The sequence below is a fragment of the Ostrea edulis genome, chromosome 3 (assembly GCF_947568905.1).
Source record: "Ostrea edulis chromosome 3, xbOstEdul1.1, whole genome shotgun sequence".
Lineage (NCBI taxonomy): Eukaryota > Metazoa > Mollusca > Bivalvia > Ostreida > Ostreidae > Ostrea > Ostrea edulis.
Window position 1 is genome coordinate 79,050,372 of NC_079166.1, and position 15,676 is coordinate 79,066,047.

General features: G+C 36.7%; 1 protein-coding gene across 5 annotated transcripts in view; it reads left to right on the top strand.

Annotated features, from left to right (window-relative positions):
• Positions 1-15,233, top strand: part of LOC130052909 (synaptotagmin-7-like) — a 114,654-nt gene extending 99,421 nt beyond the window's left edge. For all 5 annotated transcript variants that reach the window (XM_056159110.1, XM_056159111.1, XM_056159112.1 and 2 more), the window contains 4 exons: positions 9,842-10,229; positions 10,516-10,685; positions 11,886-12,000; positions 14,664-15,233. In XM_056159110.1, the coding sequence (XP_056015085.1) occupies positions 9,842-10,229; positions 10,516-10,685; positions 11,886-12,000; positions 14,664-14,968 (978 nt within the window). In that variant the 3' untranslated portion in view covers positions 14,969-15,233. The remainder of the gene's footprint in view (positions 1-9,841; positions 10,230-10,515; positions 10,686-11,885; positions 12,001-14,663) is intronic.
• The last annotated feature ends 443 nt before the right edge of the window (positions 15,234-15,676 follow it).

Genomic DNA, 15,676 nt, shown 5'->3' on the forward strand with positions numbered 1-15,676 from the left:
TAAATTGAAAGCTATTCTTTTATCAGGGCCGTAAATTACATGGAGGCGGAGGAGGCAGCTGCCTCCTCCAACTTTTGAGCCAAAAAAAATTAAAATTTAAAGTTCATTAGAATTTATGTTGTTTCCAATAACTAAGAACATGATACCTCCCTTAAAAAGCATTCCAAATCTTTCTTTTAGAATGAGTTAGTCAAGTAACATCTTAGAAGGCCCTAGAATCAAGGATTTTGCACGAAACGTATTCAGGTGCACAAAATGTGCTCAGCCCCCGCCTAATTTCCTGCCTCCTCCAAATTGAAGGTTAATTTACGGCCCTGTTTATGCATAATGATTATATTTAGTGTTTGATTCAAGTCGTTTTGTAACTCCGCCCCTTTTTCAGATATGCACCAGTTCTGTGCACACGGTAGTCAATCTGGTGCACACACGAGTCCTGGGATTGATGTGTCTGTGTGTGCTAGTTTTACTTTGTTGTAAACGAGAGTGTATATCTGTAATTACAAGTTTTCTTCTTCAGTAGACTTAATTATCACACCTGTGTAGTGAGTGGATTCTGACATGCGCTGTACATAGCGCGGTAGGGTATTTTAGATACATTTAAAAGCTTTTTGTTAATGACTTCGAACATGTAGAGAGATTTTGGATCGGCAAACAATACTTTTGTAGAAAACAGAACAAACAGTTGTTTCCTAGTGTAGTGCGCAGTAAATCAGACATTTTTGCATAGAGATCCCACGCCGATTATTTGCATGCAATGAGATACCATAGCAGATAACGGCGTTTGACTTGCGCCCTAAAATCCGTGTAGTCTTCGTCGTAAGTCATCGGACCTCCATTCTGGAGGATAATCGACCCGATAACGGGCTTATTTTTACTGAAGAAGAATGTTGAACTTCATCGTCCGAATCAATAGATCTTTTCCATTGTAAAAAGACTGATGAATAGCGTGTTTCTCCAATTTAACCATAAAACCATTCTAGTTTTGGGTTTATCGCGATAGCAGCACCGACTGCGTGACGTATTGAAAGTGGGTGGTGCGGGGTAAGAATTCGCAGTCAATAAGTTCTTTATAAGTCAGTATTACACAACAGCTAGTGTATCAGCCTGTAAAGTGTGATTTGGACTACTACACGAAGTAACTGAAGCAGTATAACATGAATTGAGGACAGTATCGCCCTGACGGCTGATACATCTCTGTATCACCCTGTTATTACTAATGGACTGTTTCGCCTTCAAAGTTATTTGTTTTTGTTTATCGAAGTTACTGATATTCAGAGAGTCCGCTAAATGATAGTCTGCTGCTGAATGACATAGATAGTCCGCCAAATCATAGTCTGCTACTGATAGATAGTCCGTCAAATCATAGTCTGCTGCTGAATGACATAGATAGTCCGCCAAATTATAGTCTGCTACTGATAGATAGTCCGTCAAATGATAGTAGTGCTGCTGGATGACATAGATAGTCCGCCAAATTATAGTCTGCTACTGAATTACATAGCGAGTCCGCCAAATCATTGTCTGCTGCTGAATTATGTAGAGAGTCCGCTAAATCATAGTCTGCTGCAGAATTATTTAGAGAGTCCGCCAAATTATAGTCTGCTGCTGATAGAGAGTCCGCCAAATCATAATCTGCTGCTGAATGACATAGATAGTCCGCCAAATTATAGTCTGCTGCTGATAGAGAGTCCGCCAAATCATAATCTGCTGCTGAATTACATAGAGTCCGTCAAATCATAGTAGTGCTGCTGGATGACATAGAGAGTTCGCCAAATCATAGTCTGCTGCTGAATTCAGTAACTCTGGTGACACTTGCGTATTAAGAATACACAGCACATTGACGCGGTTTTTTTAATTAAGGAGTATAGAGGACACAAAATTGGTAGGAATTTGGAGATGGAAAACCCGTTTTACATTGTGTGTATGTCTATTGAAGAAGAAACGTCAGAATTGATAAGAAAGCAATCTGAGACAAACTACGTTTCATAATACGGAAGGAAACTTGGAAATTATGTATGGCTCGCTAGAAAAAAATTACAAGATACATGTAAATACACGTAATTTCACCAAACTAACTTAATATGTACATCGCCAGATTTAACCTGCGAGAAAACAAACGTTTAGAGGTATGAACATGATTTTAGGAGATTTTCGACAGTATTTTTTCCAGGCTTCGGGAGAGAAATGTTATGTGCACATCATTGAATCGCATCTAGTTGTATAAACAAAAACGTGGACTTACAACAGTCATTTCCTCGTGTCTGGCGCTTCCCATTCAGCTGCTTAAAGTCGATAATTTTGATTATATGATAATGTTTACATTTCCGGCGTCTTTGCCTTTGATTATATAATAATGTTTACATTTCCGGTGTCTTTGTCTTTGATTATATAATAATGTTTACATTTCCGGCGTCTTTGCCTTTAATTATATAATAATGTTTACATTTCCGGCGTCTTTGTCTTTGATTATATGATAATGTTTACATTTCCGGTGTCTTTGATATCTTTACAAATTGCAATGATAGTCATTTCCACATGAATGTGCTGCACTTTTGAACAATGCGCGTATGAATCCAGATAAATATAGTGCGTCTAATTTAACGAATTGGAATTCCCACAAACATTAAGGTAATATACCTTCGACCTCCGAACCGACGCCAACAGCTCGGGCAGATACCAAGACAGATATCAAATCAAAAGAACAGTGTGGTATTCTAAGTGAACCAAAAGTAGAATATGACTTCGTTATTCCCATTACAGTATATCTACATGACTGTGTGTAACTATGAACGTTTAATTGTGACAGGTAAAGTTTTAACAAACACCGATCAATCTTTAATAACATATGTAGGCTGAGTAATATAACAAACAGATTAATGATGCACAGACAGACATAAGTATACAACAGGAAGTCTGACCTACAGACAGATTAATGACGCACAGACAGACAGAACTAAGCGACTTCATATTTTCACTGTTTTGATTCCCCAGAGGTTCAAGGCGTAGGTACTATCAATGTATTGACGTAATTTTAAACAGCAATATTTCACTATTGTCATTCAGAATCCAATATTATTATTTTCAACATTGTCATTTCACTATGAATTCACTTGGATCCCTGCATAAACAATGCTTTCTGAATATATTCGAAATTACAAAATTTGAGAATGAAACTTGGGGGAACCCCCAAAATATTGCTATTTCAAAGAGCTCGATGATGTGACCTTTTATATCTTGAGATGAATGGATCTTTCGAACACGTACGATTTGAAATACATGCACCTGCACATGTTCAGTGACGAGTGTCTGCGCGATGGATATGGTTGGTTTTAAGCTATAAGTTCCAGTTTATCTGATCATTTGTTGTCTGCCGTCCATCTGTCAATCGACCCGTCTTTCTTTAACCTTTACACATTTTTACACCATCTCTGATCTATACAGCCAATTACAAATAACCACGTCATAGAGAAGCGTTGGGTAACTTAGAGGATTCTAAAGCATCCTCAATGAGTGCAGATTTAAAATTGTTCAAATCACGAGGGACAGGGTGGGGCCACAATTGAGGATCAACATTTTACATCGGTACATATAGATAGGAACAATCGTAATGTTTTCTGAAGCAGCAGGGCTAGGAATAGTCACATTAATATGCAACCATCCTCAGGTAATCTTAAGTTCAGGTATGCTCAAATCATAACCACAGGGGGTAGGGTAAATGTAGGTCCACAAAAGAAGAACAGCGTTTTATGTGTGAATATGTCGGGAGAAAATTATAATATTTTCCCACCTGAGCATTAGGACCATTAGCAGTCATTACCTCACCTGATTTATAAGCTCAAGTGGGGGTCCGGGTTAGAATAGGTCCTCAGTACCCCTTGCTTGTCGTAAGAGGCAACTAAATGGGGCGGTCCTTCGAATGAGACTGTAAAAACCGAGGTCCCGTGTCACAGAAGATGTGGCACGATAAAGATCCCTCCCCGCTCAACGACCATAAGCGCTGAGCATAGGCCTAGATTTTGCAGCCCTTCATCGGAAGTGGTGACGGCTCCATATGAGTGAAAGATGCTCAAGAGGGACGTTAAACAATATCTAATCAATCAAGTGAGCATTTCTGATCACGTGATGTCTGCCATCTATCTGTCTGGGAGTCCGTAATCATATTTGACTTCTTCACTAGAACCACTGAGCCAATTTCAACCAAACGTGGGTAAAGGGGGTTTGATTTTTTTTCTTCAAATGATTGGCCACGCTTTTTTCAAAGGGGATATGATTAAGTAATAGTGGAAATATGATAGCACTTAAAAATCCTAAAGAAGCAATAGACGGGAGCAAATAACACTAATGTGAGAGCGTACTTAATGAGTGTCGATGGAAAACTGTTCAAATCTTGGTTTCAGGGGTACAGTAGGGCGATACCGCAATGGGGGATTGAAGTTTCACGTGGACGTATATAAAAGAAATGTATCCCCTTCAAGAGTAGCAGGATCTTGATTAGTCCTATTTATATATAAGCATCCTTAGGTAGCCTAGTGCAGAGTCAAGGGTGTTCAACATGTTCAAATCGTGCTCAACATGGGGAAGATAAGATGGAGTCTCAATATGGGATCAAACTTTGACATATTAAGATTGAAAGGAGAAAATCTTTAACAATTTCATTCTCAAGATCGTCAGGATTAATCATATCGATATGCAATCATCCTCGGGTACATATGTAGTGCAAATTCAAGTTTCTTCAGTAGGCCGGGGGTAAAGTTTGGCCACAATATGAATTCAAATTTTTATTTAAGAAAATATTACATTATGGGATTTGAAAATCTTCTCAAGAACAATAGGGTCATGCTGAGTATACAATCCTGCTCCGGTTAAGCAGATCCACGGTTGTTGAGTGATGGTCCTGGAAGGTACATGTATAGGATGGCACAGGCATTGAGGATCAAAATTTTGCTTCGGAATATGTACATGTATATAAAAATCTTCAAAAATCCAAGATTAGTTAAATCAACTAGCAAGCATTCCAATGTAGCACAAATTCGTTTTTTGATCAAATCATGCCTCAGGGGTTAAGGTGGGTTGAAAAGGGGGTTCAGAGTTTTTCATGAGAATATATATCTAGCAAATTTTGAAAAATTCTTATCAAGAATAGCAGGGTCACACTGAATCATATTGATATGCAAGTATTCCTTAATTGTGTGGATTCAATTTTTTCCGCTTTATCTCTTCAAATTATGGACTCTTGGGTTAGGCTGGTACTAGGTTTTACAGAATTCATGATTATAGGGTAAATATCTCTCAAAAATCTCTCCGAAACAGCAGGGCCAAGTTAACAATGTTGCTATGGAAACATCCCTGTCTTGTGTGAATTCGAGGTTGGTTAGGTTTAGCCCTGTGAGGTTAGGGTGAGGTTATAATATGGTTCATTTCTTTTTGTGTGAATAAGAGGGTGTCTAATCTTATGGGGCCTGTTTTACAAAAGAACTGATGACTTACAATCAACTTTACATACTGGAATTTTCCTGTTTACTGTAAGATCATTCACTCCAAATGCAGAATATTGTTGTAAAATGTTGAAATCGAAGCCTCAGAAAAGTTTTACTTCATTCCTTTAAAGTAATAAATCTGTAATACAATTTAAGACGTGCAACTTTGTCGTACGTTGCTTTGTAAAAACGGGTCCCTGAAGAACAACAGGACCGGGTGATTCAGGTGAGCGTGGTGACCCATGGGCCTCTTGTTTTTATATACAGATTTAAAAAGTCGATAAACCATACACGTGATTCTGTTCTTAAAAAGGAATGGGTTCATTTCTGTTTTCTGTCATTCTAATTTTACAAATTTCCTTTCTTGACATGGCGTGTCCATGAAATGGAGAGAGAGAGAGAGAGAGAGAGAGAGAGAGAGAGAGAGAGAGAGAGTTTGTTCGCAGATTAAGTCAATATATTTGATGAGGGAAACGTGGAGAATTAATTGCAACTGTGTAGTATATTTCCGTGAGATTTATGTTTGTAAAGGCCTGATGAAATTGGTTGTAATATGGCTACCAGGTCTGCGATCAATGGCTGGGTCCCATCAAGGAGGCATGTCGTAATTCGCGGGGAATGAGATTGTTCATCTGTCCGTTTGTATTTAATTAAAAAGGTTTCCGCTGAGCGCTAAGGAAATTGCTTTTATTCTTATGTACACACAATTAATATGTTTCCTTTTCCCCCAATACCATGCATGTACAGCAAGGTTTTGTTGAATTAATAGCGAAAATGACTAAAATAATCAATGAATGTACATGCATTATATGACTTATTATAGATTATGTCGGATGTAGGCTTGCACAGAAATATATTGGTATTCTGAACATTTACATGGATCCATTCAGTTTTTAAAATAATTGAAATAGGCGATACTTAAAACATTGTGTACATATATGGCTACTGAATCACCAAATATCAATATTATAATGGATTTTTATAAATTTTTATCGCTAACAGAAAAGTCCAACTTGAATTTGTTCTCAAACATGGAACGTTATAGCACTGCAAGGCCATGTTCGTTAATAAACAATATCGACAGCAAATATTAAAAATGCATAGATGTAAATATTTAGAGAACACTTAACCAAACAAAGTGGGTCTGTTCAATATTTGGTAATTGGTTTGTGGATTGTGTTCAGCAGCCAAGTAAACAATGATTACATTTACTCGGCGTTATTACCGATTTGACTGGGACCAGTACCTAATTGCCAATATCATGTTTTGTTTTATTATAATATATATCAGTCTAATATTGTTCCAAACAATCGATTTAGCCTACTTTATAGAAGAGAAAGAAAGATATTTTCACCATTAAATTTCAGATATTCTGAATCCGATTCCACAGTGCGGGCACACTTAGCGTTTTTACAGTCAATATTTAACGAAACGAACTTTTCCTTCACAAGGTCATAGTTATGTGTGGTTTGGAAAATCTATTTTGTCATGTTTCAAAAGCTAATTAGTCATTGTCCGAATTGGCTTGTACACCTATGGTCATTTTGACCCAAGTAAAATGTCCAGTATTGTATATTGATTTCATGCAGTAATGTTGATATGAAAATCATCATGGGACATTCTAGAGACCTCGTAAGGAGACCCCTGAATATGCAATTACAATGTCCCATCGCATGCTTTCTGATAATCTATATCGTCCTGTAAACTTCACGAAGTCAAGATGAGAGACACTGCAGGGTCTGTACGTGTCATGTTGTTAAAATTCGGTGTGTTCCGTGTCCTGGCTATTGGGGTTTAATTGTATATATACATGTCATTTCACGATCTCCGCATTGTCGTCTCTCGGTCAGCCATTTAGACTGTGATTCTGCGTATCATTGATAGCCCAGACTTAATGAAACAGTCGATCTAAAGGAAACGTCGTGACGATGGACTGACCCTGATGAGTCTGATATACGCCCTAGAACAAAAAATCGACCAAGCTGTAATTAAATTTCTGCGTTATTTTGTCTTGACTTCTGAGAAATTTACAATCAATATTCAATTATTTCTGCTAATGATGTATACAGAGTATGAATAAAATGACACTTATGTTGAGAAGGAAGTAAATATTCTATTGATTTTAGTGTACTGTTCAAAACATACGATTTCACCAGAAATGGTACACCTTACTCAGTCTTTGTGGGGTTGTCGTTGAATACATCTGTTTAATTGTGAAATAGTCATCAAAGTCGTATGTTATTGTGGTTTAGTAAACAACTGCCTATAATTATTTATCACATATATGATTTTTCTAAGCTTATATGAAGGTAATAAAATTTTAAAAGTCTACTTAGGTAAGATTGTCACTGACAATAAGTCTACTTAGGTAAGATTGTCACTGACAATAAGTCTACTTAGGTAAGATTGTCACTGACAATGCTGTAATACAGTGTATATTTGTTTTAGTTTTTAACTGCATTTATTTAAAAGGAAACAGGAATATATCATTTGTATTGTTGAACTTGGAAAACAAGTGTATGTGGAGTTACATCAATTTCTCTCTCGTTATTATAACGGCTATTGTTTGTTGTTTTACATTGCATTCGATAAATCTACACTATTATGCATTTATACCACACACTGTTGTACAGTGACAACAACCCTCAGTTATATAGTCAGACAAGTGCTCGTCCTGCTTGCATTGTATGGACAATATTTCGAATATATAAAAAAAACTGTATACTGGTCTCATTTTACAAAATACAGTTTGTATGATGGTGAGAAATACACAGTGGCCACATGTACATTAAATGTTACTATATGCTTCTATCACTATACACCCCATATCACAAGCGGCCTATATACAGGTCCAGCCCAAAGACTATTTCTACCTAGCTACACTGTACCTAGGTATTTATACCTATTCCAGGTAGCTATTTTTACCTATTTTTCCTTTACTTGCATTTCGTGGCCAAACGCAGGAACGGCGCAATATGTTGTGTACCAAATTTCTTGATTCACTTACACTGACGACGAATACCACAAAAATATTGGACAAAAATGATTACTTTCTAACCTTTCAAATTTGCATCAATAACTACAATCAGTTCCATTTTCTAGGAGCTGAGGATGAAAGCTACGTGATAAGAAATCTAGAATGTCTTACAAATCTGTATTAATTTAAGAGTCTACCTTCATGCATTTTTACATTAAAGGTTTTTGGGAGCGATTTTTCATGCATTTCCTCTACATTTTCCACCCTCGTAAAGTATTCATTTATACTCCGAATTTTGCCGTGCACATGCACATGATACATAAAACGACTGACCTGTTTAAAAGATGCGCCTTAATTATTATTTATCTATATTTTTAAAAACAGGTAAAGGTAGGTAGAAGTAGCTACTTTAAGTAGAGGTTTAAATACCTAGGTAGCGTTTAATAGCTACGTAGGTAGAAATAGTCTTTGGACTGGACCTGATATACACTTATTTCCTTCAGTCTTTTTTTTTTTCAGAATGTACGACTTTTATATATAGAATTTGACGTTTCAAACTTTGAGACTTCCGCTTATCCTATTTTACAGAGGTCATAAAGTAATGTTGATAAAATTAGGTATTTCCGAGAAATCGAAATCATGTCTTTTCACAGTAGTTGTATTTCATAGTCCTAATAAAAGACGAAGTCTTATATTGAGAAAGCACGAAGCCCAGGAAAAACGTTATATTTTGCGTCTCCACACGCAACACGGATTCTATCTTTCATTGTGGTGAAAAATATCTTGGTACATCAATAACGCATTGAATTTCTTCTGTTGTCAACTGATAGGGCCGGCGAAAGGGAACAATACGTCGTTGTTGATGCAATTTAGGCCCAATATCCGCCTGATAAGAGAGATAACTCTATAAATCATAAAAAGAAAGTGGTTTTGAGGGATGTCTTTAAGGATATTGATTGTTTTGCTGTTTTCCGCCACACTCAACAATTTTTCAGTTACATGGTGGCGCCCAGTTTTTATTGGTGGAAGAGAGAACCCAGATACAATGTACCTGGGAAAAGACCACCGACCTTCCGAAATTAAACTGGGAAACTTTCTCACTTAACGGCGCGAGCGGGATTCAAACCCGCGTCGACCAGAGGTGAGAGGCCGTGTGATTTTGAGCGCGATGCTCTAACCACTCGGCCATGAAGGCCCGTATATCGTATAAAATTTATTCCTTTTTATTCGTTTTAGCTGATCAGATGAATAAGACGTACATGATATAATATCCATCGGCAAAGGTTGACATATCAATGAAATAGAAAGAGGGAAAGAGAAATAGAGAGAAATTGTTGTGAAGCTGAGTTCATCAGAAATAAACAATAACAATTAATTTTGTGTATTTCAGCCACTAATGAAAAATGACTCTCAAAAATCCCAAAGTGCCGATGACGTCAATAGCAGTTTGTGGAAAGGAATGAGAAACATTGCATTTACGTTAATGGAGAATGCGTCACAAGACGCCGAGGTTGTAGAAGCTGCGTCAGCCATTGACGTCACGGAAGGTGTCGATTGTAAATTGGGACGCCTTCACGTTGGATTAAGTTACGACTTCCAGTCACTGACTTTAACTTTGAAAGTAATACAAGCCACGGGCTTGGTAGCCAAGGACTTCACAGGAACAAGTGATCCTTATGTGAAAATTTTACTTTTGCCTGATAAAAGACACAAATTAGTGACGAAGGTGAAAAAGAAAAATCTCAATCCACGTTGGAATGAAAGCTTTTTATTTGAAGGTAAGTGAGAAAAACTGAAATTCAGACTATTTTCACTATGATCAAAGGAAGTCTGATACAAAGCGAGCCCGATACAACGTTATGATTAAAGCTGTCATGAATGTATGTAAAAAAGTTTATCTAGATTTGAACATCTCCCTTAGAATATGTATTTTCTTTTAATAAAAAAGACTTAAAGACACGTCTTGTATGGAATGCAGTGATCACATTTCTCTGTAGAATTATTATGCTTTTCCACACTTATCTTGCTTTTCTACACTTTAGTGTTTCATTTCTGACTTTACAGGTTGGCCACACAATAAACTACTAGAAAAGACAATATACCTACAAGTGATAGACTACGACCGATTCAGTCGTGACGATCCAATCGGTGAAACGTATATTCCTCTGAATGAAGTGGACCTCTCACAATCTCCATTCATGTGGCGATATCTACAGCCATGCAAAGACAGCCGGGTATCGTTATACAATATCTGTAAAATCATCTAAGTCTATCAGGAAACTTAGCTTCACATTCATTATCTGCAAAATTATTTAAAACCATCAGAAAACTAAACTTCACATTCATTATCTGACAAATTATCTAAGTCTGTCAGGAAACTGAGCTTTACAATCATTATCTGTAGAATTATCTAAGTATCATGAAACTTAGGTTCACATCCATTATCCGTAAAATTATCTAATTCTATTAGGAAATTTGGCTTCGCATTCATTATCCGTTAAATTATCTAAGTCTATCAGGAAACGTAGGTTCACAATCATTATCTAAGTCTGTCGGGAAACTGAGCTTCGCATTCATTATCCGTAAAATTATCTAAGTCTACCAGGAAATGTAGGTTCACAATCATTATCTAAGTCTGTCGGGAAACTGAGCTTCGCATTCATTATCCGTAAAATTATCTAAGTCTATCAGGAAACTTAGGTTCACAATCATTATCTAAGTCTGTCGGGAAACTGAGCTTCGCATTCATTATCCGTAAAATTATCTAAGTCTATCAGGAAACGTAGGTTCACAATCATTATCTAAGTCTGTCGGGAAACTGAGCTTCGCATTCATTATCCGTAAAATTATCTAAGTCTATCAGGAAACGTAGGTTCACAATCACATCTGTAAAATAATCCAAATCTCTCACATCATGATCAACATTACAGAATAGCTTTAAAGCTAACATGTACAGTGTTGATATAGGATAAATTTACCAAGTAGTCATTCGTAGTCGTGACGGTATATCATTCCATATGGCTTCTTTCTTATAAAAAAAAAACTGTTATGTTTCACATTGTCATGGAGTTTTCTATTCAATCGGGTAGCTCCCTTTTCTCAGCAGCAAGCGATCAGACTGTATACAGGACCGTGAACAGAATAAACCTCAGTCTAAAATTAGATTTTGCAAAGCACACAGATACATGCACTTAATATTACCATTTTGACTCATACGAATATCTGAAAACTTAATTTCAACATGAATGTTATTGACCAGTGTTGTTTGAATTTATTCAATATGAAGTTTGATTAACAAGACATGTCTATTCTCTCTTTATGATCATAAAACCTGATGTGATAGGCCCTGTGTACAATGTCAGTATGTTCGTTTGAAGTCATCGTTGATGTACATTTCAATGATATGTGTGATGACAAATGCTTTCTTGTGATAGGGTAAGCTTGGGGAAGTCCTACTTTCCTTGAGCTACCAGCCTACGGTGGGAAGACTCAACATTATAGTGATGAAATGCAAAGATCTCAAAGCCAAAGACATCACAGGAGCCTCAGGTAAATAATTTCAAATATACGTAATTATAAAATACTTTCACAAGAACTTCGAGTAAATAATTGCAGGGGCCTCGAGTACAAATCAGCCCGAAGATACGTAAAATTCCATGAAATACCTTTACAGGGACCTCAATAAATCATTAGGGGGACCTAGGTATTGTTTAGGGGTCCTCGGGTAAATCATCACGGGGACATCGGGTACATCATAACGGGGACATCGGTAAATCATTACAGGGAGCTTAGGTAAATGATTACAGGAATCTCTTTTAAATCATTACGGGGACCTCAGGTAAATCATCATTACGGGGACCTCGGGTAAATCATAACGGGGACCTCGGTAAATCATTACGGGGTCCTCGAGTAAATCATTACAGGAATATCGGGTAAACCATAACGGGAACCTTGGGTGAATCATTACGGGTCCTCGTGTGAGTCATTACCAGGACCTTCAGTAAATCATTACAGGATTGATTAATTAAATATTGTTTAACATCCCCCTCTCCAGAATATTTCATTCATATGGAGACGTCGCCATTGCCGGTGAAGGGCTGCAAAATGTAGGCCTATGCTCGGCGCTTATGGCCTTTGAGCAGGAAAGGATCTTTATCGTGCCACACCTGCTGTGACACCGGACCTCGGTTTTTGTGGTCTCATCCGAAGGACCACCCTATTTAGTCGCCTTTTACGACAAGCAAGGGTACTAAGAACCTATTCTAACCTGGATCCCCCATCATTACAGGAACCTCTTTTAAATCATTACAGGGACCTCGGGTAAATCATAACGGGGACCTTGGGTAAATCATAACGGGGACCTTGTGTAAATTGGCAGGATACATGGTATTGAATATGAATTATAAAATGCAAAACGTACCTGATTCTGTGTTGCAGTGTTACGTGTGTTAAGGGAGTCATACAAACACTCGAGATCAGGTATTTTGAAATTGGGGATCGTGTTTTGAATTGGATTACCAAGGGAGTGGATTGTTACGGCGAGAAAGGCTTCCTATCGCTTTCATGTTAAGTTGGGACAGCATATTTTTATAGAATCAATAATGTAGAGTTCCAGTAAAGTCCAACATAATCATTGGCTTGGAATTATTATTTTTAAACATTTGAATATTTCATTTATATACTTGTATTGATTTACTACTTTTGTTTTCCTTTTGAGTTAATTCTTTCTTACGTTATGTCTTCCTGCTTCATGTAGTTTTCTCTGTTTTAATTTTTACAGCAACAATGATGTTGACAATAAAAAACAAAACAAAACAGTAGCACATATGTTTATAATGTATTTATATTTATTAAATGTCTATATTTTTGTGTATAGTTTGTGCGATTCAAGGAAAGAGAAAGTATTTTTAACCTCAGTTTTGAACAAAATAAGACCACTGCAGAGACAGTATAAAAACAACAATAACAAAATTCCAGCGATTTTTTTTAGTTAACGTAGTTCCGCCCTCCTATGACTTAATAAGATTTCTCAAAGTCAAAGATTTATGCATGACAGGAAAATAAATTTTGTTGGAGTTTCTTTAATTACCTATTGTAAAAAATAAACAAACAAAGAACAAACAAACTAGCAGTTGGAATGATCATTTAAAGATTCCCGATTTTATAATGTTTGTTTCTTAAGTACCTAGCGGGAATACGGTTTGGTAGTCTAAAGGTATTCTTAGCAAGAAATCGACAATGAAATAGAATCTTAACTTGTTAAAAGTGGATCCGAATCTGAAAGGATACGTTTAGGCTTCTTTAATCTTCTACTTTGCACAGTAAGAATATTAGAGCATGTCCGCCTAAGGAATCTAAATGGATAGCCGATCTTCGTTCTGACTATACCATTCCATTAATACTTGAGCGACATATCGGGCGTGAAGTATTACCAAAAATACTTTTTCGGTTAGTGATCGTGGACCTTGAAGCCACAGATAGTTTACACGAAAGGCAATCCACATCTATAATTGTATTCGTACAGTAATTTCGGCAATAAACGTAGAGCTCACCCGAATTGTGGTCTGACGTCATGCTAAGTACTGCCTACTAATTTACGCGGCCTTGATATATGAACTCTAGAGTCTTTTAGCATTATAAGAACCTGTTGAATGAAAAAGTGGAGATAACGAAAAGTGATCAATCTCAGAAATCCTATAAAAATACGAAATTAAGAGTAGGGAAATACATACACCTCGACACACCGTACATGGGATCAGGTGCCAGGAGGAATAAGCATCCCCTGTCACACCCGTAATATATTACACGGAACTGGAGGAATTAAGTTCTTGGTCACGAATTCACTGTATGTTCTTGAAATAAAAAAAAACCACTTTGAATTTCTATTGTTGACAGGAAACGATTGCAGACAATAAACTGTGTTATTTCAGACGTCATTTTACACTTGCAAGGGATGACGGCGAAAATAGTGTCTAATATGTTGTCGTGATTTTGTAAGAATTTGGGATTGAAAATGAAAAGGCAATGTTTCGAACATCAAAGATCTCTCTTCAATTTTATCACATTACAATGTACATTTATCACTATATACGTGTCTCAAATTTCATTCGCTCAACAATGTATGCATTTTATGATTCCTGTGCTATGCATGCTTACACATAGCATTTATGAAGAACTTATATAATGAAACTGATCAATATCATTCTTTGTAGATCCTTACGTCAAGTTATGGCTCAAGTTTGGAAACAACAAAATTGAAAAGAAGAAAACATCTATCAAAATGCGAACTCTGAACCCTGTGTATAATGAGTCGTTCTTTTTCGAAATACCGTGGGAAAAGATTCGGGAAGCTGCAATAGAAGTAATTGTCATGGACTTCGATAAAGTCGGAAGGAATGAGATGATCGGCAAAATAGTACTAAGCAGTAAGAGTGGACCATTGGAGACGAGACATTGGAATGATATGATCACAAAGCCCCGCCAACAAGTGGCACAATGGCATTTGTTGAAGGACTGACAACGGCCAAGACAATATAAAACTGCATATTACTTTTTTCTTTCTTTTTTTAAAGTGAAACAATTTTGTACAAAAAGAGACGATTGATTACAATGCTGTTCGTTTTCTTAATTGTGTTTTGTGAAATCCGTTTCTTATCTGTAACGTTAGAGAAGTGTATCTGCAACCTCAGGTGTGAAATTTGCCATTTGTATTTTAAGAGAGGTTAGTTTGATTTGGAATTTAAATTGTTTAAATCGACGTTTGATTAAATTTATTATTCACACCTGTGTTTTCGGCGCATAGACAATACGTTCACATCTTGTAATGAGTTATAAGTAATAAACCATTGATATCGAAAACAAATAAAAAGGGTAAAAACTCTAAGATAATTAAAATTCCACAGAATGTTGACAATTCTCATTTTCACGATCGATGTAAACCTTCCTATTATGATCTGTCGTGTTTCATTGGTTAGAGCTTACCATTACGGTCTGCAGTGGTTAGAGGTTTCGCTTCGTGACCCGTAAGTTGTGGATTCGAGATCATTACGATCCGTGACTTGGGTGCTTTAAACGTAAGACTTAATGATAGTGACTGTTCATTTGCTAAAGCATCACCATTTAGAAATTTCTTTTTGGATGAGACTTCTCGTGTTGCAGCTGTTTTTTACGTTTAAGAAATCTCACTGAGCGTCATGAATTAGTCCAAGTTTGTAACATTTGACGT